The sequence below is a fragment of the Ascaphus truei genome, chromosome 1, assembly GCF_040206685.1.
Source record: "Ascaphus truei isolate aAscTru1 chromosome 1, aAscTru1.hap1, whole genome shotgun sequence".
NCBI lineage: Eukaryota > Metazoa > Chordata > Amphibia > Anura > Ascaphidae > Ascaphus > Ascaphus truei.
This window is the reverse complement of record NC_134483.1, coordinates 503,002,406-503,026,500: the sequence shown is the minus strand read 5'-3', so window position 1 is coordinate 503,026,500 and position 24,095 is coordinate 503,002,406. Positions and strand designations below refer to the sequence as shown.

Sequence of the window (24,095 nt, the reverse complement as noted above, 5' to 3'; positions counted from 1 at the left end):
TAAAGTGTTAAAACCGTACCTAGATTTAGCTAACACGCCAGTTTTGGCTGTTTCCTACAGCTTGGAACAGTTTCACACTGATTACATCTCAATGTTAATTTGTCTACTTCACATGTTACTCTTGATGCATAGAAACACCTTTCGCTGATTAAGTAATCATTATGCAAGACCATGTGTATTTAGTGTTTATTTTTAGACCTTACATTGATGGCGCATATTTATGAAGCCGACACGTGATAGAATGGAACAAAATGTCAGTCTCATGTTTCTTTAATATTTCTTTTAAGGCTATTTATTTTGCTGAACAGCACACCTGTCTTCAATACCACACCATTGTGATACAAACAAAGTGAATATGTGCAGTCATTTTACAATGGGTTTTAAACCACAAATACTCAAAAGACAAAAATAAATACAGTACACACTCCGTATCACAGCTTACCTAGTCAAATAATTACTTATATTTAATTTAAATGACCGTAATAGATGTTTGAAAATAATCTTGTATAATTGTATCTAAAGCCCTCACCCGCCTTAAACCTTTCTCACCTTTCTCACTGACCCGCACCTCTGGAATGCCCTTCCCTTCATTACCTGTCTAGCACCCTCTCTATCCACCTTTAAGACCCACCTAAAGACACACTGGCTTAAAGAAGCATATGAGTAGCACCGTGGCTAATACTATACATGATACATAAAGCTTGGCCCCCTGCAGACACACTTACCTGAACGCACTCCTACTGTCTCTGTATGTTCTCCCTACCAATTAGATTGTAAGCTCTTCGGAGCAGGGACTCCTCTTTCACAATGTTACTTTTATGTCTGAAGCACTTATTCCCATGATCTGTTATTTGTTATTTCTATGATTGTCATGTGTTTACTACTGTGAAGCGCTATGTACATTAATGGCGCCCCTCGCTAATCACTGCAAATCCCGACACTAGAAGAAACTAAATTTCTTCTACGTCAAGCCTGCACAACTTGTAAAGTGAGAAGGGCCGAACTGCTCCAAGGAAAAAAAATTGGGCCGCACGGGTAAAATCATCATCATCATCATCATCATCATCATCATCATCATCATCATCATCTCTCCTCCAGCACCTCATCATCATCATCCTCATATATCTCCCCCAGCACCCCTCATCATCATCCTCATATATCTCCCCCAGCACCCCTCATCATCATCCTCATATATCTCCCCCAGCACCCTTCACTATCAACCTTTGCGATACTCCCCATCTATCTCTCATACCCCCATCTCTCCCACTCACCCACACACATAATACTCCCCTTCCACATCACACACAATACCCCCCTGCACACCAAACACATCCCACCCCCCCTGCACTTCACATCCCTCTCCCCCCTGCACCTCACACCACTCTCCCCCCTTGCACCTCAAATCCCCCCCTTGTACCTCAAATCACCCCCCTTGCACCTCAAATCACACCCCATGCACCTCAAATGACCCCCCATGCACCTCAAATCGGGGGGGGGGGGGGGGGCGCGTCACAATGCTAGCGCTCCTTCCCCACTCACAATTCTGGCACTCCTTCCCATTTGTTTCGGCAGTGCGGATGCGGGGGGAGCATGTCACAATGTGCTCCTTCCCTCCTGTGTCTACAGAGCCGACTGTGGGGGCGGGGGGGAGTTGGGGGGAGTCAGGGAGTCATCGCGGGCCGCACAGAGAGTCCAGGCGGGCCGCATGTGCGGCCCACGGGCCATATGTTGTGCAGGCCTGTTCTACGTCCTCTATGGCAGCCAAATACTAATGGGATAACGCCTCCTCACAGCTTACAAGACAAGCGCTTCTTGTGAGCACTATATGAGGGGGCGTTATCCACCGTAGGTCACTTATTCTGGTCCTACCTCAGCTGCCTGAGTCCTACCTGCCAGTTCTATTCTTTCATGTATACTCTGTCTCGGGCCGTGTTGAAGCCGCTCTAAGCGGAGTAGGAGGTGATTTCCCTACCGTTTCCCCAGTTTACCTCAAGAACACCCACTTTCATGCTGCCGGGTTACTGCTATTGCCAGCCGCATACAGTCCTGCTTCAGTGCCACTAGGCATCTTCCCCCTGAGAACGCGGGAGCCGCTTCTCTGTGGAGCGGATGTGCGGGGACATCACGACGCAGAGCATCGGCGCCGGCAAGTGATTTCATGACGGAGTACGTGTTTTTTGGGGGGGAAAACAAGGGAGGAAGCTGGTTGTGGATGCCAGGTATTTAAAAAGCATGCGTTTCCCTGCTTATTTACTCCCTTAGTGCTAGAAAGCTGGCAGCATGTCTGTTCAGCCTACAGTTTCAGGGGACCAGAAAACAGAGTAGCCTCAGTAAGGGGCTCAAATTGTTAAACCGAGGAAAGAGTTGCTGGGACTAAATTACAGTTTGCGGTGCCGTCCTGCTACTAAGCAGCTATTTAGTACCTGCTCATTAATCACCACCTCATTGTAACGAGTTGCACTTGGAGAAGATCTATCTAGCCCCTGTGTAGGAGTTTGAAACACCTGATCGCTATTTAAAATGCATATGTTTCCCTGCTTAATTATTCCCCTAATTGTACTCGGTTAACTAGTTTCACTGACTGGGTGAAAACTTCAATCGTGCGGTCAGTTGATAAACAAAGCAGTTTAACATGCGCTGGCTTCCAGGCATATTGTATACAGTTTCCCCTGCTGGCCCATTTCCTCCCGTGATCACCGGGGTAAACATGAACAAGAAAGGATCGCAACGGGAGTCGTATAAGTAATAAAATATTGCTTAATGTAAAAAAGAGTCATAAAAGATTAGAATGACATAAATGCGCTTAGATGGACACATCAGTAGACACTCGCAAACCAAGTCAGTGAGTATTAGGGGAGCCATCCACAGGTTCACCACCGCAAACGTCCTGGCCCAAAATGAGCACACAACAGTGACTGCCAGGAACACAATGTCATGACATGCCTCTATCGGCAAACCTCAACGCGTTTTGCATGTAATGCACTTCATCAGGGGGATGACAAGTAAACACACTAAAGGATATATATATTCACACACACCCAAATAGGCCTCCTCGCCTCTTACAAAAGTTAACCCTATACATTCAAACTGCATTTACAAACGAACAAATAAAATGGATGCAGTTTACAACATGACGGCAGTTTAAAAAATATACAAAAGATGAACATACAGTAGAGACTGCGACTATTCTAACACAAACCAGTGGCAATCTCCAAAAAGACCCAGGTACATGCCCTAAACTTGCCTTAAACTAGACCCAGCATTTCTGCATTGATTAATGGCCCATCAGATTAACAGCGGGGGTCCCTGGCAGTCCCATTCAAACTGAATGGGACTGCCAGGGACTCCTGCTGTATTAATCCTATGGGTCATTAGTCAATGCAGAAATGCCTTAAACTTGTCTTAAACTAGCCAGGTTACACCCAGCACATAACCAGAATGTAACCGGGCTAGTTTAAGGCAAGCTTTAGAATAGTCGGTGTCTCGTCTGTATATAGAAGATGAGAAGTGCTCTCGCCAATGTCTAGTCAGTTGCAAAAATAAATAAATAAATAGCTATAAATAGAGCAGATAAAAAAAGTCACATATAATTGATCACTTGAAATATATAAACCGGAAAGTGATTAACCAGTTAACAATCCCCCATGAATAACTCACAAAGTACCGTAGATAATCAATAGCATACAGCAGATGAAATCACTGTAGCAGATATTATGCTTCTTTTGTGTATCCAAAAATAGTGGACATAAGCAAAAAATAACCGACTGGGCATTTCCTCTGTAAGCCGTACTAGTATCAAGAGGAATCCTTGTGCAAAAAGGTCAAATTAAGAGGTCTCAGGTAGGCTGGATTACTCCCAGGGGTGTCTGTATAAAGTGCTAGCAGTGTCTATGCAGACTGCTTCAATGCACATGTATAACTCCAATATCAATGCAGCAAGATGGATTAGGTGCAGGAGTGTCCAGAGAATAATCCTGAGTGAACTATGCAGTTCAGAATGGTGTCCATCCATAGACCGCTAGTCTCACTGAGAGAAAGTGGTAAAATCTCCTCTCGAGCGTATTTGAAAACAGCTGATGGTGAAAATGTGGCATTCCACAGATGTCATGTGCCCTATGCGTTTCGTCACTTGCACAGTGACTTCATCAGGAATTGTGTCCACACAGTTGAGGAAAAAATGTATAATAAACTGCAATGCGGAGTGACCAATAGCATCCTTAATCGATCAGAATGTTTAACGTGCAAGTCAGATGGCACTAATTAACTACTCAATGAAGCACAAACATACAGCAGTGTGGCAATCATGCAGGAGAATGGAGGAGAATATAGACCAACAGAAATAAACAATATATATAAATATTTAACAGTCGAAAATTAGTACAAACACATTTAGTTAAACACATTAGTGTCAGGTTCTTCCTGACGTTTCAGGCTGCAGTACCCATGCACATGCACCGGGACTGCTGCTGCTTTTGCTAGCTCTGTCAGAGAATATTCCAGACTCTGAAACCTGACACTTCTGCACCTGTGTTCCATCTCTCAGCCTGCCTTTATAAACCTCCTCTTCCTATACCTCAGTGCCTGTTTATACTGGTTCCTCCAGCCCCTGCTAGATTCCTGTATTTGCTGCTTTATGCTGTTGCCCTGTTCCCTAGTCCCAGTCCTGTTCCCTAGTCCCAGTCCTATTCTCTAGTCCCAGTCCTGTTCTCTTGTCCCAGTCATGTTTCCTAGTCCCAATCCTGTTTCCTAGTCCCAGTCCTGTTCCCGAGTCCCAGTCCTGTTCCTGCCCCCTCGTTGCCGACCTTTGCTTGTGACCTCGACCACGCTAACTGCTGCCTGCCTCCGACCTTTGCTTGTGATCCCGTCCATACTACCTGCTGCCTGCCTCTGATCTCTGCCTGTGACCCCGACCATGCTCCCAGCTGTTCCTACCACTGGGATCCACTCCAGCCGTAGATCAACCCCTGACACTTAGATAGTAGCCACACAATATACAATACAGTAGCAAACCAATCATGTGAGCATGACAAACTAATATAAAATAAAATATATAAATACATCATCAACACAGTATTAAACTTTCCATGAAATATGGGAATAAAAACAGCTAAATATTAAAATTAGAATTAAAAGTAGTTAACATACAAAACTTAAAAAGACAGACAAATTCAATAACAAATTGATACTTGATCATTGTACTATGATATGCATATTAATATGCTCATTAAAACCTTCAGGTGCAAGACAATTCAACTTGAAAATCAAAAAGTTTTCCCTTTTGCACAAGAGTCTAAATCTATCCACTCCCAAAATGGAAGGTGGTTTATACTCCAAGCTCATCACTGATATCCTCAGGGTTCTTATAATGGCACAATGAAAAATGCCTGTACACTTTGAGTGGTGATTCCATTTTTTATATTCCTATGGTGTTCGAGAAATCGAACGCAAAAAGGACAAGTAGTACGTCCGAAAATACTGGTAGCCGCAACTATAAGTCAAAAGACAAAAATGGTCTGGCAATTCAAATGAGAAATAAATTCATTTTTAGTGCTAATAAAAGTACAAGTAATGCATCGTGATTTATTGCATCTAAAGTTGATCGACGGCTTTGCACTTAAAAAACCCCAGTATATTCATGTCCCTGTCTCAATTTGATGAAAGACAAAATTTGTGTAAAATGTATGGCTCTCCTGAAGGTGATAGGAGTGTTACTCAAATGGGCACCTAGAACTGGATCACCAGTAAGTGTGTACCAGCGCTTGGTTAAAATGCCCTCTATTGGTTTAGCTTATTTGCTAAACTTGGTAACAAAATTAGTCTGATCATTATCGATCACTTTAGTATTTACACTTCTATTTTCCCTCCAAGATTTCGGTTCTCTCAAAAGACCCTGTCTGTCCAATTCAGCTGCCTTCCATAGGGAGTTGTCTATGATCTTATATTTATAACTTTTCTCTAGAAATGTATTTCTCAAAATATCAGCCTGTGAGAGAAAGTCCTCACCAGAAGAGCAATTACCTCTAAGACGAATAAATTGGCTGAAAGGAACATTATTAAGTCATCTCTTATAGTGGTTGCTATCTGCATATGTATAGCTGTTTGTGGTTACGGGCTTGATGAAGAATCAATAGAGAGTAACAGGTCTAAAAATACAATATGTTTATGGTCAACAACATGTGCGAATACCAAACCCAGGGTATTTGAATTGAAATGTGAAATGAGATCACATAGATTACCCACTGTAGTGTCCCAAATAACAAGTATATCATCTATGAAACGGCCATAGTATACAGGCCCTCCCCCAGTAGGCATGTGCAAGCTGACAGTGTTGTGAGGGAAGCTTCTGCGCATGCGTGGCCCAACGGCCTCATCTGCCAGCAGTGAAGTCACTTCCATAACCTACTTCCGTCTCAAGAAAAAGAGATTTGGTCTCAGCAAAGAAGTTTCACTTCAAAATAATTATGCATTCAAATGAATTCTATAACAGATAAAATGAAATGGTTATGTAAATTAGACATAGTGCTATCACTATCCAGAAAATGCTTAACAGCTAAAAGACCTTTACCATGCTCAATGCAAGTATAAAGTGACTGAATGTCGCATGTAGCCCACATGTGTAGATTACCAATTTATCTCCGAGGCTGAGTCAATGACATGCAAGGTATGCCTACTATGTGATGGAAGCATTCCAACAATAGGCTGAAGATAATGGTGCAACTTAGGCAAATGATAAAAAATGGGGACTCTGGGGTGATCCAGAAAAAGAAACGTAATTTCAGTATTCGTAATAATCTCGTTGTCGTTGGCCTGTTTCAAAGTATTGTAACCATGAGAAGTGACTGATATTCAAGAGGATGGGCCCCCCAGTGCAAACTCTAGTCTTGGGCTCTGGGAAAGTTGTCGGCGGCCCTGCAGGTAGGTGTTTATTTTACTGATATCAGTTGTAACCATGGCAACCTGTGTTGTCTTGATGAGTGTGAGTGGCAGAGGCCATTTTTACTTCCCAGAGAAATATATTTTTAGCACCTGTTATTTCCAGAATTCAAAAACAGAATTTAAAGAGTGGGATTGCTAACAAAAAAAATAAATTACAATGACGGCAATGGTAAGAAAAAATTAGACATTTACTTTTAATGGTGGATAGAACTTTTTATAAATCACTGCAAACATTGTTGGTGCTATATAGATAAAAGTAGTACATACTGACATTGGTAAATAGACATAAAACACACGGAATAAAAACAAATGCAATGTAACAATAAATACTATGAGCTTTTTCTTTTCTGCTTCAGGTAAATAGTCAGAAAGACCCTCAAACTGCATACATCAGGCTGCTGATTAACAGCACAGATGTGTCCTCTTCTGCAGCAAACATGTCTAATCTCATTCTTTTGGACAACATTACTGGCCTCTATGTTCCAGATGTCAGTGGTAACAGCACCGGAACTACAAATGGAATTCAAACATACAGGAAGGAATCTCTAACAGGTGAAAAATCACATGCACATTTCAAATCGGACACACTTCAACATAAGGGTAATATTATGTGGTTTATTTCAGAGTATGCTTCATCGTCTGACAGGGAGGGTGTAGGGCAATGTTGGTGTAAAATGGAATTTTTTTTTGTATGAACTGTAGCAGAGAGTATTTTTTATAAACACTCGTATACGTTTCAGTGCTTTTAAAAAGCAAGCAATGTAGAAAAAGGCAGTCAACACGCAGTCTACGAGCTTAATCATTGTAGTTTGTTCTTGACTGTGGCTTTATTCATAGCATTGATTGCTACATTGAGGTTTTGACAAGGTATACGGTATGTTGAATATGAGGATATAAGTGGAAATGTGGCTTGTTACTCAAAAGTATCAGGTACATTGAAGTTAAGGAGAATTATTTAGAGCCGTTGCCTGAACGAAGTACTTGGAGCTCCATTTTCTTTGATTAGAGTTACTATCGAGGTAAGATAAGTTTATTTCAGTACACAAATGTATTCCTCCCTCTGCTCACATGAATAAAGACACAAAAAAGCAATAGTTATTTACATATTTATTTTATTATTTGAATGCATTGGTCTTTTCACTTAAATAACCATCAATTATTTTTTTGAAAGAATATCAGGCTAAACCTTGAGACTATAGATTTGTTATTAGGAAACTTTTTTTTTTTTTTAAATGCAGTGTGAAATGCAATCAAATTTTAATGACATTTTAAATCTATCTACTTTATGTTTGTACGTTCTTGTAGTTAACCAGGGTTTGTGAATTTGTATATTGGGTTTATTAATGCAGAAGGCAAGCAAATTGAACTAACAATCGATTGCATTTTGAGATACTTTAATTCTATTTCTGTCATGTGGAGTTGGGGCGCAAATGGGGGAAAGTCCAGACAGCCATTCCAGGCCCGGAAGAGGAGCGAGGCCGGCTTGCTGGTCCCAAATATCAGGCCCTCTTCCGGGCTCACTCCTGTGCTTCCCATTCCTGTGCTGAAGGGTCTTAACGGCCCATTCAACAAACGCCTCCCCTCTATGTTTACCACCTCTCCCTTTCAACAAATGCCACTCCATCCTCCCCTCTCCCGCTCAAACAGGTTTCCTGTGGCCCAGGTGAAGATTTCAGTCCTGGGCCCCAGAAAACCTGCCAGCGGACCTGTGTGGTGGTTCAAATAACCCGGGTAACCATATTGTGTATTGATGACCAATATATTGTGTTTAACTCTATTTGTTGCGCCAGTGATGCAAATGTTCTCAAAGTTAACAATGCTAGTAACTTTCAAAACTTGCAAAGGAATTAATAACATATATTTCCAATGAATGATTTTTTACATTTGAATTGCAAATCTCACTTTTCAAAGGTAAAGGTAACCTGCTCATCAGATATTTAATTTAGTGTAAACACAGTCACATTGGAGTATGTGGTCCAGCTTCCCTGGTTCTAAAATATGAATCTGAAATATGTCTTGCGCCGACTGGATCCTGATGCACATAAATTGCAACAATGAAGATGATTGTCCCCCACACGTATTCAATGACTTTTGCTAAAAAAAAAAATATTTTACTTCTCATGTTATCTTTATTTGACTTAGAAAACAGTAGCACGCCATATTGGGAGTCGCAGCCCCTTCTTTTGATCATAGTGAATGCCGTATAACACAATAAGGCACCCACACATATACCCCTTGGGAGAAGATAGAGACGGCGGTAGGAGCCACCCACCTTTAATATTTACTCCAATGAGGATGATGATGTCACCCATACTCTGCATAACGTGTCATCACCTCAATTTACATATTTACATATTGCATAAACATAATTAACACCAACACAGTAACAATTCAATCGTATGACAAGTTCAGCCGAGCAATAAAAGTTAAATATATAACATAATCTCTGCAACAGGATCAGTAAACGAATACTCAATGGGGAGTCAATCAAACAAAAGTTGCAAACATTAAAGAATATGTTACATACCCGAATGATATCATTTTATTACAAGTCAGGTACTGTACAGTGTATGTTTCTGAATAATTGTTTTCAATTGCAGCTGGAGAATATTTCCTCATAAACTACATTGCTTCACTAGACACGAAAGATGTCAAGAATGGACTGACCTTTTCATTACCTGCCCTGCTAACATTTCACAATTCCTCAGAGGTAGAGCTTATTTTTCAGGTTCCTTTATTTTGGTGGGTTGCAATTGTGAACATGCAAGTTACGATATTGGATATATTCATGGCAGACTAATATGTGAAGACGCCAAAATATATTTCGGAGGCTTGTATCTGTGGGTGCTGTAACACCTTTGAACTGGAACTCAAAAAGCATAATATAAAAAAGGAAAACAAGTAGGGTTCCAGTTTCGTACGCAATTTTCAGTGCGGGATTTCACCATAGCACCAACATTTGGTCCTTAAGGACCGAAGGACCAAAATGTTGTGGTATTGTATGTAGAAATAACGCATTGAAAATCGAATAAGAAACTGGACTGCTACTCATTTTCTTTTTTATATTGGATATATTAACACATGCAGCAAGACAAACACTAGAAAGGGAAAGTCTTTGTTGGCAATACAATGTATATCTCTGAAAACATTATGATGACATATTACAATTAAGATCTGCACAATAGCCCAGCTGGGACCAGCATACACACAGATCGTTTCTCCTATTTCCATCAACTATATTTGTCTGGCACAAAGGTCCCTACTTAGATTTAGTGTACAAAAGTTCAGCAATACAATACGGTACATTTAATCTATTTTGCTAGGAAGAGCAGCTTTTCAATTGTGACTGCTATGTGTCATGTAATTAACGGCCTTTCACTCCAGTTATGTACTTTTCTAGAATAACTTTTTTTTATTTGTTACTACAGGTCACTGGAGCATCTTCTAATGTTATAATGGCTCCATTTACCATCACAGCAAAGGAAAGCTCAAAGGTAAAGCATATACCATATATTTAAACTATACTTTCACTCCTTAACCGCATAAGATTGCCCCAGTTCCTTTGGAATAACCAGTGCTGTCTATTCAGCCACTTGTCTAAGGCTAGGTCCCCAGTGGCCATGGCTGCGCGCACGAGCGGCGTGTGCGCCGCACATAGGGTACAGCCCTCTATGGGGCAGGCCCCAGTCGGCGTGTGCACGTGTGTACATGTGTGCATGTGCGCACAAGGCACGATGCGAGACCACCTTGGCCAAAAAACAAGATTTTTGTCTTTTGGGGCAGCGGCCGAGCATTGGCCACGTTTCAACCAATGAGGGCGAACCAGCTGCGTAACTTCATGCCACGCCTCCACGTCGCATGTTGCCAGGAGTCCACCAGGTCGCGCTGCTGCCGGGGGCGAGCGCTGCCAGGCACCCCGTTGCACGCACTGTGGCCGTAGCCAAAAAGTTGGTGTAATTGCTACATTCACTGTGGATTTTTCTGTAGCTTTAGTGTACTGCGCGCAGATATATTGCAACATTCTAGTTGAGGTATTCATCCTGGAAGAATGTAATTTTGTAGCAGCGACACAGAACGACCTTCATAGACTATGATAGTTGTTTTGATGTAATACACGCCATTACCTCTACTGTATGAAGAATTAACTTCAGTCAAAAGTATCACAATCTCCAATGAATTGGAATGATGTAATAGATAATGAGGGAACGCTAAATTAATTGTGACAAAAGAACCCTCACTGGCATTTCAAATGTATAACACCTGGAATAAAATCCATAGGTAAAATGATCAGATATTAAAAATGAAAAAGACCTATAAATTATATAAAACCACCCCACGTGTGAGATGCCTTATAGAATGTTCAGTTTTATCACTAGTTACACAAAAAGCAACCATCATATACCGTATGCTTTGTATTTTATACCTGACACATCAGTAAGGAAACAGCAGCAGCAGTTATAATCATAATTGTCATTAATTACATTTGTTTGTGATGGACAGTATTTTATACAATTTTTCCAGCAACCATTTAGCAGCATTTGTATTTTGAATATTTAAAATACTCATTTAAGATATACATTTTTTTGTATTACAGCCATTTTATGGTAGACAATTTGGTGCACCTTTTAATAACAATTATAACTTTTGTGCAGACGTTTTTCTTCTTGCACAAAATGTATTGTATGCTGTCTTGTTAACTACTAGAAGAGCAAAAGGGTGAAACAAATGTGGCGTGGAATTTGCCAACAGGGCTGTTTTTATGAAAGTCGTTATCAGATTATGATGAAAATGTAGAGACCTTGTGGATAGAAATTAGCAGTGGAGGTAAAAGTATAAAGAAAATGTTTTTAGGGATAAGCTATAAACCACCAAATATCTGTAAGATTGGGGAAGCTAAAATTATTTTGCAAATGGAGAAGGCATCAAAACTAGGTCATGTTTGCATAATGGGGGATTTTAATTATCCAGACAGACTGGGGCAATGAGATTAGCATTACAACAAAAGGAAACAGTTTTTTGGGGGTTCTTAAAGACAATACTGGATTTGGTCATACCAAACAATGTAGAATTAATAACAAATATTCAAGTCCTGGAACAATTGGGCAACAGTGATCATAACATGGTCTCATTTGAAATAAATGATCAAAAAACACATTACTTGGGTAAAACAAATACCTTAAACTTTAGAAAGGCAGATTTTAATAAACTGAGGACTGATCTACATGTAATACATGGGATGATGTTTTTGCAGAGAAAATTTTAGAAGATAAATGGGTAGTCTTCAAAACATTGTTAGAAAAGCACATTTATCAGTATATAGCCATGGGTAATAAGTAAAAAACGAAATAAGTCAAAACAAATGTGGCTAAATAAACAGGTAGGGGAGGAAATGGACAAGAAGAGGAAGGCGTTTAGATTCTTTAAGTCAGAAGGGACAGAGACATCGTATCAGAAGTATAAGGAATGTAACAAAAATTGTGAAAGGGCAATCAAATTAGCAAAAATGTATAATGAAGAAAGGATTGCAATAGAAAGTAAGATCAACCCTAAAAAGTTATTTAAGTACCTTAATAACAACAAATGAGAAAAGAAAATATAGGACCCTTTCAGTGTGAGATGGACAGGCAGATTATTGGAGAAAAGGAAGGAAAAGGCAGAGGTATTAAACAAATTCTTTGCCTCTGTGTTTACCAGGGAAGAATCAAGTTCAATAGTAGTGCCGCAGAAGGAAGCCACAACCTCCATATTTATGAGCAATTGGTTAACTGAGGAAGAAGTTCATAAGCGACTTGAAAAAATTAATGTAAATAAGGCACCTGGCCCCGATGGCATACATCCAGGAGTTCTCAAGGAGTTAAATTCAGTAATAGCAAAATCATTACATTTAATATTCAAGGATTCCATTTCCACTGGCTCAGTACCACAAGATTGGCGTAAAGCAGATGTGGATCCTACAGTATATTTAAAGGGGGAGCTAGATCACAACCAGGGAATTACAGACCTGTTAGCCTGACTTCAATAGTGGGGAAACTACTTGAAGGTTTAAAACGGGATGATATTCAGGAATACCTCATGGAAAACAACATTATTAGTAATAGTCAGCATGAATTTATGAATGATAGATCATGCCAAACTAACCTTATTTGTTTCTTTGATGAGGTAAGTAGGAATTTAGACCAGGGTACTGCAGTTGATGTGTTCTACTTAGATTTAGCAAAGGCCTTTGATACGGTTCCACACAAGAGGTTGGTGTACAAAATAAAGCATATTCGACTCCGTAAAAATATATGCACCTGGATTGAAAACTGGTTGAAGGATAGGGATCGGTACTGGGACCCCTGCTTTATAACTTGTTTATTAATGACCTTGAGGTTGGGATCGAGAGCAAAGTCTCCATCTTTGCGGATGATACTAAATTGTGTAAGGTAGTAGAATCAGAGCAGGATGTAATTTATCTCCAGAAGGACTTGGAGAGACTGGAAAATTGGGCAGGTAAATGGCAGATTAAGTTTAATACAGATAAATGTAATTTGGGAAGCAAGAATAAACAGGTGACTTACAAATTAAATTGGGAGAATCCTTGATGGAGAAGGATTTATTAGTGCTTGTAGACAGCAAGCTTAGCAATAGTGCTCAAAGTTATGCAGTAGCTGCAAAGGCAAACAAGATCTTATCTTGCATTAAACGGGCAATGGATGGAAGGGAAGTAAACATAATTATGCCCCTTTACAAAGCATTAGTAAATTTTGGGCACCACTCCTTAGAAAATACATTATGGAACTGCAGTGAAGAGCCACCAAATTAATAAAAGGGATGGACAATGGATTTATTTACATTAGAAAATAGGTGTGTTAAAGGGGATATGATAACTATATAAAATATATTCGGGGACAGTACAAGGAGCTTTCAAAAGAACTATTCATCCAAAGGGCAGTACAAAGGATACGGGTCATCCCTTAAGGTTGGAGGAAGGGAGATTTCAACAGAAATAAAAGAAAGCGTTCTTTACAGTAGGGGCAGTTAAAATGTGGAATTCATTACCCGTGGAGACTGTGATGGCAGATACAATAGATTTATTCAAAAAAAGGTTGGACAGTTTTTTAGACAGGGAAGGTATACAGGGATATACCAAATAAGTAAACATTGTTTTACTGTTTAGTGCTTCACCAGTTTGAGATATCTGTTCCTCTACCATTTGACAGCTGCAGGTGTGGAGACCTTTGGGGCATTGGTTTAGTTTGGTTTCTGATTTGATCAGCAGTATTACTGCAGATTGCTGTATATTTTACATGCCACACATACATATATGTTGCATAATTACAGCAGTTTCTTTTTTCTATGTGCTACCTAGAACTCCCTATAACTACTAATGATTTGGTATTTTAAATATTCAGGAAGGAGACAGATTTCAATAATTGTTCATCTAAGTAAGTACTCAGAATCTGGGGCTCTGAACATTAAAGTGTAATGATTTTCAAAAGGAATGCAGTGTTCAAAGCACACTTCGAACATGGGGATTTACATAGCTTCCATCCTCAGGTGTCTTCTGTTCTAATCTCGCCTGAGCTTCTAGAAGGATTGCAACAGATATAACTGGGATACAGTGCACATTTTTTTTGATCTAGATTAGGCCTGCATAGTGACCGGACCGTCTCTTTAGTAAGGGCACGAAACCATGGCTCGATGAAGCGAAAATCCCACTAATCTTTTATGCCTGGTGGATCTTGCTCAGGGTTTATTGATTAGCAAGAAACATTACTTTTTCAAACAGTTGAAGGACTGCTAATTTGAAATTATAGGTGTTGCGTAAACTATAATTTCTTGCTTAATTCATAGAATTGATTTCCCTAGCCTCTATACACATTTGGGCCCGTATTTACTAAGTAGTGCTATTTTCCAGATACCCCTTCCAGCACCAGAGTGTCATTTACTAAGGGATTCTGTGAAATGGGTGGAAAGGAATAATATTTAATTTTTATTCATTTGGTTTGATAAATCTTGTGGATTTTTGACCCCAGTTTTTCAGCTGGGTGATATTATTAAATCCTTCATTGACTTTAACAGCAAATGTATTCAGTAAATGAAGACACCGGTAATAAGAAAGTGAATGGGTAATTCATAGTACAAAGTTTGCATCTACTTATAATATAAATATAGATCTTACAACCTTGAAGAAAGACAATCGAGAAAATGTTACGCTACATATTAGGGGAGTACACTTGTGTTGGACCGGGTCCTACATTTTTTTTAAACTGGGTAACGGGTACCCAGAGGATTTGGCACCTTGTACCCGGACGGGTACCCGGCTACCCGTTTTTTCACTTACCTGGGGGTGGAGGAAACTTACCTGGGGTGAAGGAATCACCACGGCGACATCTGAACAGGTAAGCAGTGGTGCGGGGGCGGTGGGGCAGCATCAGCGGTCAGTGTGGAGCCCGCACGGGAGCTGCAGGACTCCATACTGCACTGTGAGCTGGGACCATGTGACCGGAGCAGGAGAAGAAGTTTTCCTATTGGACAGCCAGCTGTCCAATAGGAAAACTTCTTCTCCTGCTCCGGTCACATGGTCCCAGCTCACAGTGCAGTATGGAGTCCTGCAGCTCCCGCGCGGGCTCCACACTGACTGCTCATTCTGCCCCACCGCCCCTGCACCTCTGCTTACCTGTTCAGATGTCCGCGTGGGCTTCCAGCAGGTAAGTAAGAGATACTTTTCAACTACCCTGACATTACCTGGATACCCGGTGCCGGGTCCACTTTCCAACTGCCGGGTCCGGGTAATTTCCGGGTAGCTGAAAAGCCGCAGGGTAACGCCGGGTACCGGGTAGTACCCGGTACCCGGTACATCACTAGAGTACACAGACTCGTGATCATGCTACATTGTTTGTTCTTACACTGGCGACACACTTTATTCGAGCTTGGCTAGTCCCACGAATTCGGGTATACCCGGGTGTATTGAGGTTTGTGACTGTTTTCTGCCCGAGTGCATTGAGGTATTTTCCAAGCAGGGATTGAAGCATTTTATTCCCGCTGGCTGCAATAATGCACAGTATATATATATATACTGCATTACAATTCATGAATTTATGCCATCTGGTAGACACGCGAAGCATTGCAGCCTATTAAATCCTAATCATTATCATTTAACAGATCAGCCGCCCATCAGCCAGGCATGAACCCAGGCTGGGAAGGCAAACGCAACGGGGCTTGTCAGAGGTGAGGAGTGGCGCATTCCAGGTATCTGCCAGGTACATACCGGGTATTTGCTCGAATAAAGTGTGTCGGTGCAGTACTTTTTCTATGCACAGTTCCATGATCTCAGCACTGCTTTCCCTTTGTGAATATGATCCCTTTAAATTATTGTTGCCCCAAAGTCACAGACACCATGGCCATTCTTGTATGGTTGCCATTGTTCACTATTTTTATTATTATTTTTTACAATCCACTATTTTCTTTTATTAAGTAAATGTCAATGATAAATATGCTATGTATGTTCTTTTAGCATCAGCATACCATAAATGTCATTACATTAGTTTTACATCCATGTGTAAAAGTATTTTGAGCCTGTGCATTTGTATCCACCCTGCTGTTTTGCCCATGAGACAGTAAGTATTTGGTTACTTTCCCATATTATACCCAGGCTGTTGATTCTCCTATCTGCAGAACGCAGTTGATGTATTACAACTTCCCTCTTTTCTCAGTTCTAATCAGTTAAGTGGGCAACATTATATACTTCAAGGGCTGCATACTAGACATCAAGTTCTTAAAGCCTTCATGCTGATGATTACTGTCCTGCTCCTCTTCTTACACTAGGAACTAGTGATTAGCACAAGAGGGAAGCATGACATTATTAATCAATGAACTGTCATAAAGCAGCTGACCGAAGGGTGCGGGGAGAATCTTGGATCTGCGGCAGAAGTGTCCCCAATCCATATGCACCGGGAAGAAAGAGAGAACTGTCTGGTGGGGTTGGGCTCTGGTTGGGTGCCGCAGGTAAATCCCCCCCGATGGCTTAAGCCTCGGACATGGTGCCTTCTCCTGTGCGGAGGCCGCGGAGACTGAGGGAAAGCGGGTACTTTCCCTGGCCATGTTAGACGGGCCGTGGGGGGTGTGCCTGCGGGTGTGCCAAGGGGCGTCACGGAGCTGGTTCTCATTGGGAGAACCGGTCACGTGACCGGCCTGTCACACCAATAAATCAGTTTCCGCCCGCACGCCGCATGGATGCGAACACTGCCTTAAGGCAGTCTGTTCGCTCGCGTCCGCACGATCTGCGGCACCATATCCGAGGCCTTAGAGGTGGTAAACAGATGTGGTCGATTTAGAAATGATTGGCATTGAGGCGTGTGCTGAGAGGTACACGAGAGGAGGGGGTAGATTGTTGTAGTAGTGTAGCTAGTCTTGAGTTTTCACTCACTTGAATTGGACTTGTATGTATGTATATATATATATATATATTTATATATATATATATATATATCTTTATTTTTATAGCGCCATTAATGTACATAGCGCTTCACTGTAGCTTATTTACAATCATATAAATAACAAATAATACAAATAACAGGTAATGGGAATAAGTGCTTCAGACATAAAAGTAACATTGTGGAAGAGGAGTCCCTGCTCCGAAGAGTTTACAATCTAATTGGTAGTGAGAACGTACAGAGGTGTGGGGCAGTCGGCGGGAGAGGACTTTAGATTCAAAGGGGGTAGAGAGAAGACATCCTTGAGCAGAACGCAAGAGTCGGGATGGTGCATAGCGAGAAATTAGTCTCACTCACATCATGTTTACTGCCCATATGGCAAAATTAGCTAAGCTCTCTAAAAATGAATAGTTCATAAACCAGAGAGATTCTTACAACATTGTAAATTGCATCTAGTAATATCCAATCATTTAATGTTGTGTTGAAGATATTTGCCAGTAATTCTTTAAAGACAACTCAACCCACTGACCCACAGTAATAACCAAGCCTCCACAGTCAATGCACCTCGTGTTAATGTTCAGCTGGGCTTTTTGATGAGGTTACTAAAATAACCAATGATAGGTTGTCAATGATCTCAACACCCATGGACAATAATGTAAAATACAAATTGCATTTTTCCCATGGATTGCTTTCCCCCCATGATTATACCTTTTGTTTAACCTGTACAGTATTCCCCATGTTACATGTGGTGGGGAATTTTAGCTCCTGAAATCTTGTAAATATTCATTTTCGTTAGACCATTTTATGCTATCACACACAAGCAAAATGTTTAGAAATGTTCTTCTGTTTGTTAAACTGGACTGGCATGGTTGCTATATTAATGCATAGTATGAACAAAATAACATGAGATGGCTGTATTTACTGTTTATTATTATTTTCAGAATGAACGTACACTGAAGCAGTTTTTTGAAGCAAGGTCACATTACAAATTCATTTTATGGTAGAAATTATGCTGCATTTAACATTGTTTTCAAAGAATATACGGGAGTATGTGCAGTCGTTATTACAGAACTGTGTTTTAATTATGCAGCTGCCAGGTGTAGTAGATGGTATACATGTTCAGATTTTATATTTGTTATCAAAGATTTATTACCATATTTGTTCAAAGCCACATCACACACAAGCATCAGATAAGCGTTATACCCCCCGCTCTCTGCTCCCAGCGGGATTTCTCCTGAAGTGGCTAGCTTTGAAGATGTTTTTAATGTTTCTTTTTTTTAATATAAAGGCATTATTTGATGCTTTACTTTTTTCATCTATCAGTTATTATTTGATCACATAATCTGATTATGTAGAAGTGGGAAATTGCTGTATTTTACAACACAATTTTGGACAATTTGGTTTGGGTTTAGGTAACAGCCCAGGTCACTTGTGTGGGTCCCATAGGAGTAAAGTTATTGATAAGTGTTGTAAGTTTAATGGAAGTGTATTGTGCCACATGACCTTGGAGACTGCGACGTAGCTTCCCCCCTCTACTCTGTTACCCAAAAGCTGGATGTGATTCACTCCCCAGGCACGGACATTATTCTGGGACTCCCATGGCTACGAGTCCATAACCCACGGATCGACTGGTCATCGGGGCAGGTGACCAAATGGGCCTCCTCATGTAGGTCCAAGTGTCTGGTTATCCCACACTCCTTGGGGAACCTTCATTGCTCTTAACCAGAGGCAGTGGCAAATCTTCCTCCCACCTACCTGTCCTTTCAGGACATTTTCAGTAAAAAGCAGGTGGAGAAACTTCCCCCTCATCGTCCTTTTCGACTGTCCCATTGATCTGCTCCCTGGTATGGTTCCTCCTTGAGGGCGGAATTACCCTTTGACAGGTGTCTTAACAACATTACAATTAAAAATCACTACTCGCTCCCTCTGATTCCGGAACTCCTCTTTGCCTTCGTGGCGCAACCATCATCTAAGAGGAGCCTATAACTTGGTCCGTATCAGGCAGGGGGATGAATAGAAGACTGCATTTAACACCAAAGATGGTCACTATGAGTATCTTGTCATGCCCTTCGGGCTACGTAATGCCTCCGCAGTTTTCCAATATTTTGACAACGAGATATTCAGAGACTTGCTGAGTTCTTTTTTTGTCTATCTCGACAACATCCTTATTTTTTCTAAAACCTTGGAGCAACATTGTGAGCAGGTAAAAATGGTGCTTCAACGCCTTTGTCATAATCAACTTGTGATAAGTTTGCCAAGCTTGAAAATTGTGAATTAGAGAAATCTAGTCTTGATTTCCTTGGATACATCATATCCGCTCAAGGCTTACAGATGGATCCTGCCAAGGTGTCTGCCATCCTAGTTTGGCTACTGCTCAATGGACTTAAACCCATCTAAAGGTTCCTTGGATTCACAAACTATTACCGTCGTTTAATCTGGGATTTCTCTAAAATAGTTGTACCTATAATGGCCATGACCAAAAAGGGGGCAAAGCATGTTTCTTGGTCTCAAATTAAAGAGACTTTTTTTCTACGGCTCCTATTCTTGTTCACCTGGACCCTCGCCGTCCGTTCATCCTCGAGGTTGATGCTTCTGATATTGGTGCCAGTGCAGTTCTTTCACAGAGAACGGATTTCCAGTCACGTCTGCATCCTTTTTGCTTCTTCTCTAAGAAATTTTCTGCAGCTGAGCGTAATTATGATGTCGGGAATCGGGAGCTCTTGGCGGTGAAGATGGCACTGGAGCAATGGAGACATCTCCTCAAGGGTAATTCGGTGCCTGTAACAATACTAATGGATCACCGTAACCTGGAGAACCTCGGGGCGGCCCGTAGGCTGAATACCCACCAAGTGAGATGGGCTCTCTTCTTAACACGCTTCAACTATATTCTTTCTTTTAGACCGGGATCCACAAATGTTAAGGCTGATGCCATTTCCCGCCAGTTTACTGCTGAAGACTGATGTGGTTCCCATTATAGGCCAGAGAGCCACCCCTGGAGAGAGGCCAGGGAGGATGCTGCCCACATCCCCATGCAAGGGAAGCCTAGTCACACAGGTCATGATGCCCTGTCACTGAGGGCTCAAAGCTGCTGACTCCACATAGCATGTAGAGCAGATTCAAGCCTATCTGTGTTGACTGCCATTCACGTCAGTTAACGTTGGATCTCAGTGTGATACCCTACATCGGAGCTTGGGATAAGGATGTAACAAAAAACATGAAGCCCCAGTGCTAAATCCAATATGCTAACCTGTACCAGCGCTTGATGGCTTGATACCCCAGATTGTTTTCCTTAAACAAATGCAACCATTCTAAAAAAAATATTTGGCTGCTTTTGTTTCTTTGGTAATAAAACCCAAATACCTTTTCTTTGACCCCTGTATGATGGGAGAGTGAGTCCCTAAAAAGGTGGCAGTCATTAAAATGTTTCTCCTTTAACACTGCCATCTGTACACTTTGGTTCTAGGATGGATGTCCCAAAATTAGAAAAACGTATTCAGTCCCAAAACCTGTAACAAAGTTCATATAGGAAAAACAGCACACAATTCGGAGACATCCATATCTCCCTAGGATGTCTTGCACAGTACACACACACACACATACATGTGATCATCTATAAACTATCTATGGTTTTAAATGTATATTGCCATGCTCAGTAGCACTCCTCTGTGACACTTATACGCTTATATATATGTTGTGGTTATTTTGGTGGTTCAACATGAGCTTGTGGGTGTTCTATATGTGACCAGCACTATACACAGGATTTTTACAGACACAGTCCCTGCCCAGATGATCTTACAATCTATGTTTGTGGTGCCTTAGGCACAGGGAGATAAAAAGGTTTGCCCAAGGTCACAAAGACCTGACACCGGGAATCGAACCATGTTAATGGAGTAAAACTGTTTTAGCGCCAGGTTATTCCCTTTAGTGGATAATTAAACTAATGTTAATTTAGGTTAGTGCTACACTAAACAGTCTTACAGAACTTTGTGTGTCAGCGCCTTGTGTGTTTTTAGTTGAATGACCAACTAAAATTAAAGTACAATGAAGAAGCAGGCACACGGTCTTAATCAAAAGGAGGTTTAATATGCCATAGAGACCAACGTTTCGGCAGTCAAATACTGCCTTTCTCAAGGTGAAGGCCGTGTGCCTGCTTCTTCATTGTACCGGAACATTTCGGGACTTCAGGAGCTCCCCAGGACCAGCGCACCAGCAGTTAAGTACCCCACCTCTATTACTATTGTTACTGAGTTCGTGTCTGATCCTCTATCAACTAAAATTAAAGCCATTTATTTGCTAATGACAGAACATGTTAATAGTCAGCTACTATTGTAGAGTAATATGCAGAGATTATAATACCTTAGGTGAGCAGAACAGCCTTATTGTGATCAGATCATATTTCAGGATATGCTTAGTTGATTTTTGGACTATCTTTACATTTTACAATGCAAACATTTTATTTTTGTAATTAAGTTGTAAGTTGGCATTATGATTCAGATAAAAGCCATCAATGTCTCCACAGAATAAAACTAGAGGTTCATACACCTATAAGATGTTTCACATATGTCTGTAAAATTGTGTGTTTTTTAGGAAATATTATGCTTATTCTTGTATTGAAGAAAAAAAGATGTGTTATTTTATTTGAGATTTCATTTATAGCTGTCAAGAACATTAACCTACTGTAATTTTGTCTACAAAGGGAATTTTGGGGTCTGCTGAATTATGTAACACTGAAAATGTTCCCAGTGACAAGTTTATTCCAGAAAGCTAATATAACAAATCAAAATTCTGTGGATGCAACGGCAGTTCTGTTCTACCACATAAGACTTCCTAGTTTTTTGTGAGGACGCTTTATATAGTGAATTTACAGCTGGTATTTTAATGTAGCTAATGAGGACCATTTACAAAAGTGGCCTAAATGTACAAACAACAACACCATATTTCTCAAATAAGTAAAACAAAAAAATCCACTTAAACCACTGTTTTCTTAATTAATCTGGTACAATTTGCACCAGTACTGCTCTGCCTTGCAGCTATAAGACTTCCAGAAATGATCTCCAACATTTTTGCTTTTAGATTACCACTAATGATTGAACACATGTTTGGTGCAGTTGCCTTTTAACAGGATATAGCACTCCATAGATCTTGGCCCATATTTACAAAGCTTCTGCCATTGACTTCCATTGGCTATATAAAAGGTGTCTTCCAGAATCTGAAGATGTCTTATTGTAGAAGACTACTTGGTAAATATGGGTGCACACTGTTTCTTAAGTAGGAAAAAAATACCGCTGAACCTCGATACAATGGGGTCCACAGAATGAGACTGAGTTATAACGGGGATCGCGTTATAAAATTTCGCTGTGCGAGGATTTACCGGCATCTGCAGCTTTCTCCACATAAATTATACATTATAATTAAAATTAAATAATTTCTAAATTATTTTATTTTAATTATAATGTATAATTTATAAATTATAATTTTATTTATTTTATCATTTATAAATTATTATATAAAATAATAATTTATAAATTATACCATATCATACAGGAATTGAACCCAGGACCATTCATATGCTAGTACCAATTCTCTACCTGCAAGCCACAGATGTCACAGACTCTAAATACAAACTTAACATATAGTACACAGTGCAGTCTACTGCACTGTACTATAGATGTTAAGTATATTTATAGATTCTGTTTTATGACACCAATCCTTTGGCGTAGCAGGTAGGGAATTGGTACTAGCATATGAAAGGTCCTGGGTTTGATTGCTGCATGTGTATTATATAAAATGTATTCATGTTCAATTCCCACATGGTGTGTGTTTGTCCATTAGCAATAAAGCATTGAATGTTTAAAAAAAATGGAGATATTTTTAAATCGGGAGCCACGCTCAGACGTTATAAGCTGATTTGCATAGTAGCAGATCGTGCTATAACAGGTTTGAGCTGTATTATCAAGTATTCTTGTGTTTTGTTGATTAGTTTTTACCTTTATTACATCATGTGATGGTCCCACTGGTTTTAATTATTGATCATCTATATAATAATAAATAGAAGTTCATTTGTTGATTAGATGCAATACTAAATGTTAACCTTTACTTACTTTATCTTATCCCTTCAGGTTTTACTTAATCACGGCATCCATGGAGCTGGATTTGTCATTGCTTTTATTGTTTCATTTGTCCTGACGTGTGCAGTTTTTTGGGTACTTTATTATACAAAAAGGCTAAAAGGCACATTTTTGGTAAGTAAAGATTACAAAACACTGTTTCCTCCTTTAAGGTTGTTGTTGTTGCTCTGTTTATGAGAAAAAATAAGAAGCTCTGTATTTTAAAAAATGTATGATAAAAAAATATTATTTATAAATACAGTGCAATCAACATTTTTTGGTGTCTCAAAATGTAGGCGAAACTGGTAGTGATTGCACTGTAATTGAAATATAATACTGTATTATAAAGTCACATTGTGGAGCGCTGAATGCAACTCCCTACTTTTGCGTAATCAGTGATGCCTTAATTACGGGATTTCTCTAAAGAGCGGTCACGTATTTGCGGAGGGAATGTGGCACTCTGGTCCCATATCTGCTTCGGCACGCCATGGGTTACAAATGGATTTGCCTGTCTCTCTCAGTACTTTATATGTTAAATATTGCCAAACTAGCTGCATATTACTAATCAATCTTAGTCCAGTCCTGGTTCCTGAAAACCCTTTTTTACATAGACATAAATCTCTTGATCACATGG

General features: G+C 40.3%; 1 protein-coding gene across 2 annotated transcripts in view; it reads left to right on the top strand.

Moving 5' to 3' along the window:
• EVC2 (EvC ciliary complex subunit 2) overlaps positions 1 to 24,095 on the top strand; it is a 207,689-nt gene that overhangs the window by 63,237 nt on the left and 120,357 nt on the right. The window contains exons 5-8 of one of the 2 annotated variants that reach the window (XM_075569567.1): positions 7,293 to 7,488; positions 9,537 to 9,646; positions 10,365 to 10,430; positions 23,474 to 23,596. In XM_075569567.1, the coding sequence (XP_075425682.1) occupies positions 7,293 to 7,488; positions 9,537 to 9,646; positions 10,365 to 10,430; positions 23,474 to 23,596 (495 nt within the window). The remainder of the gene's footprint in view (positions 1 to 7,292; positions 7,489 to 9,536; positions 9,647 to 10,364; positions 10,431 to 23,473; positions 23,597 to 24,095) is intronic. The other variant, XM_075569576.1, reaches the window with a different exon arrangement.